Source organism: Protomyctophum bolini (genome assembly GCF_963924005.1).
Source record: "Protomyctophum bolini genome assembly, chromosome: 23".
Classification (NCBI taxonomy): Eukaryota; Metazoa; Chordata; class Actinopteri; order Myctophiformes; family Myctophidae; genus Protomyctophum; species Protomyctophum bolini.
The window spans coordinates 12,695,485-12,697,539 of record NC_137884.1 but is presented as its reverse complement, the minus strand read 5'-3'; the positions used below and the strand labels follow the sequence as shown (position 1 = coordinate 12,697,539).

At 45.2% G+C, this 2,055-nt stretch overlaps 1 protein-coding gene across 1 annotated transcript; it reads left to right on the top strand.

Annotated features, from left to right (window-relative positions):
- Positions 1 to 336: 336 nt before the first annotated feature.
- Positions 337 to 1,608, top strand: LOC308310740 (eukaryotic translation initiation factor 5-like; the record flags this gene model as incomplete). Its single annotated transcript, XM_080757143.1, has 1 exon — positions 337 to 1,608. The coding sequence occupies one exon, from the start codon at positions 337 to 339 to the stop codon at positions 1,606 to 1,608; it is 1,272 nt and encodes a 423-aa protein (XP_080613269.1).
- Positions 1,609 to 2,055: the final 447 nt, after the last annotated feature.

Below are 2,055 nucleotides of genomic sequence, written 5' to 3'. Positions count from 1 at the left end.
TTTGAGAGTATTCAAGTTTTCCAAACACAGAGCAACATTAAATAAATCATACCTGCCATTATCAACGGACAACACTTCACTGACACTATTGGGACGATCAGCATTCTGTTTTTGTATTTGCTTCCAATGCTTTGTGAGAACAAGCTGTTGTGCAGCTGTTGGAACCTGTTTTGTGGAAACTTGGGAGGAGGAGCTTTCAGTCACATGTTTTTCATGTCAGAGACCAAGTCCACTTCCAGTCATTTATGTCATCTCATTTCCAGACAGAGAATCCATCAAAATTATCTTTCAGGATCTGATTTTCTTATTGACAGTACTTAACATCAGCCAAAAAGCATGTCTATCAATATCAATCGCGGCGTGTCAGACCCATTCTACCGCTACAAGATGCCCCCTCTGTTTGCCAAGGTTGAAGGCAAAGGGAATGGAATCAAGACTGTCATTGTCAACATGGTTGACGTTGCAAAGGCATTGAAGAGGCCTCCAACATACACAACCAAGTTTTTTGCTTGTGAACTCGGTGCTCAAACCCAGTGTGATGCGAAGAATGACCGCTACATTGTCAATGGCTCCCATGAGGCCAAAAAGTTACAGGACGTGCTTGATGGGTTCATCAGAAAATTTGTGTTGTGTCCGAAGTGTGATAACCCTGAGACTGACCTGCATGTCAACCCCAAGAAACTAACCATCGGCAACTCCTGTAAGGCTTGTGGATATTGTGGCATGGTTGACACCAGCCACAAACTCTGCACCTTCATCCTCAAAAACCCACCAAAGACAGCCGACAGTGGATCCACTTCTGTCCAGAAGGATAAAAAGAGGAATCGCAAGAAGGACAAAAAGAACGGTTCTGAGGCCGAAAACCATAGCGACATTGATGCTCCAGAGGCTGGGGATGGTGATGATGATGATAACTGGGTGGAGGAGACAACAGAGGAGGCACAGAGACGACGGATAGAGGATATCAGCGAGCATGTTAAAAGCTTTACCCTCAGTGAGGACCTGGAGAAACCCCTGGGGGAGAGGGTCAACTTGTTCTACACTTTTGTCAAACAAAAGAAGGAGAATAAAACCATAGATGCTGCTGATAATGCAATCTTGGCTGAGGCAGAGCGTCTGGACGTGAAGGCCATGGGACCTCTCATCCTCAGCGAGCTTCTCTTTAATGAGAACATTGAGGACCAGATCAAGAAGTACAAGCGTCACTTTCTACAATTCTGTGATGACAAGAAGGCCCAGAAATATCTGCTGGGAGGTTTTGAATGCCTGGTGAAGCTATACCAGGCACAGCTGCTGCCACGAGTTCCACACATACTCGCAGACCTGTACGAGGCAGACCTGCTGCAAGAGGATGTCATAATATCCTGGGCAGAGAAGGTTTCTAAGAAATATGTCTCAAAGGAACTTGCCAAAGAGATACATGTCAAAGCCGCCCCGTTCATCAAATGGCTGAAAGAGGCAGAGGAGGAGAGCGATGAAAGGGAAGATGAAGATGATGACAATTTTGAAGTAGTGTACTCACCCTCTGCCCGAGAGCTGATGGTCGAGACTGTGAAGCCAGACAAAGCTGAGAAAGAAGAGGAAGACATTGATATTGACGCAATTTAAAACAACACAGCATCTAATAAAGGCCTGGCTTCCCATTTAATCTCTGTCCAATTCAAGGAATCATATTAATATTGTCAAAATAAAATCACAAAATAGTTTGTTGTGTAGTTTGCGAGATTAGCTGCAGACAGACAGTGATGGACAGACACGGACACACAGGGAACATACACACATACATTTTAATTGTGGCTTTGACTAAAAATGAAATCTTTACCCAAGTGGCTGGCCTTTTCCCTGCCAGACAGGATCAGGAGGAGGGAGGAGGCTAGTGGGGGAAGTCTGGTAACTGGGAGCCATGAGCACTTTACAAAGGCCAAGAACACAGCGAACATACTGTAAATACCCTACTGAAGCCCCAAGCAGACACACAACTGAGGAGCCCACAAAGAATAGGCCCACCTGGCAGACTCAGTCTACTCTTTTTATTTCCTGAGTTGCCATGTAGAT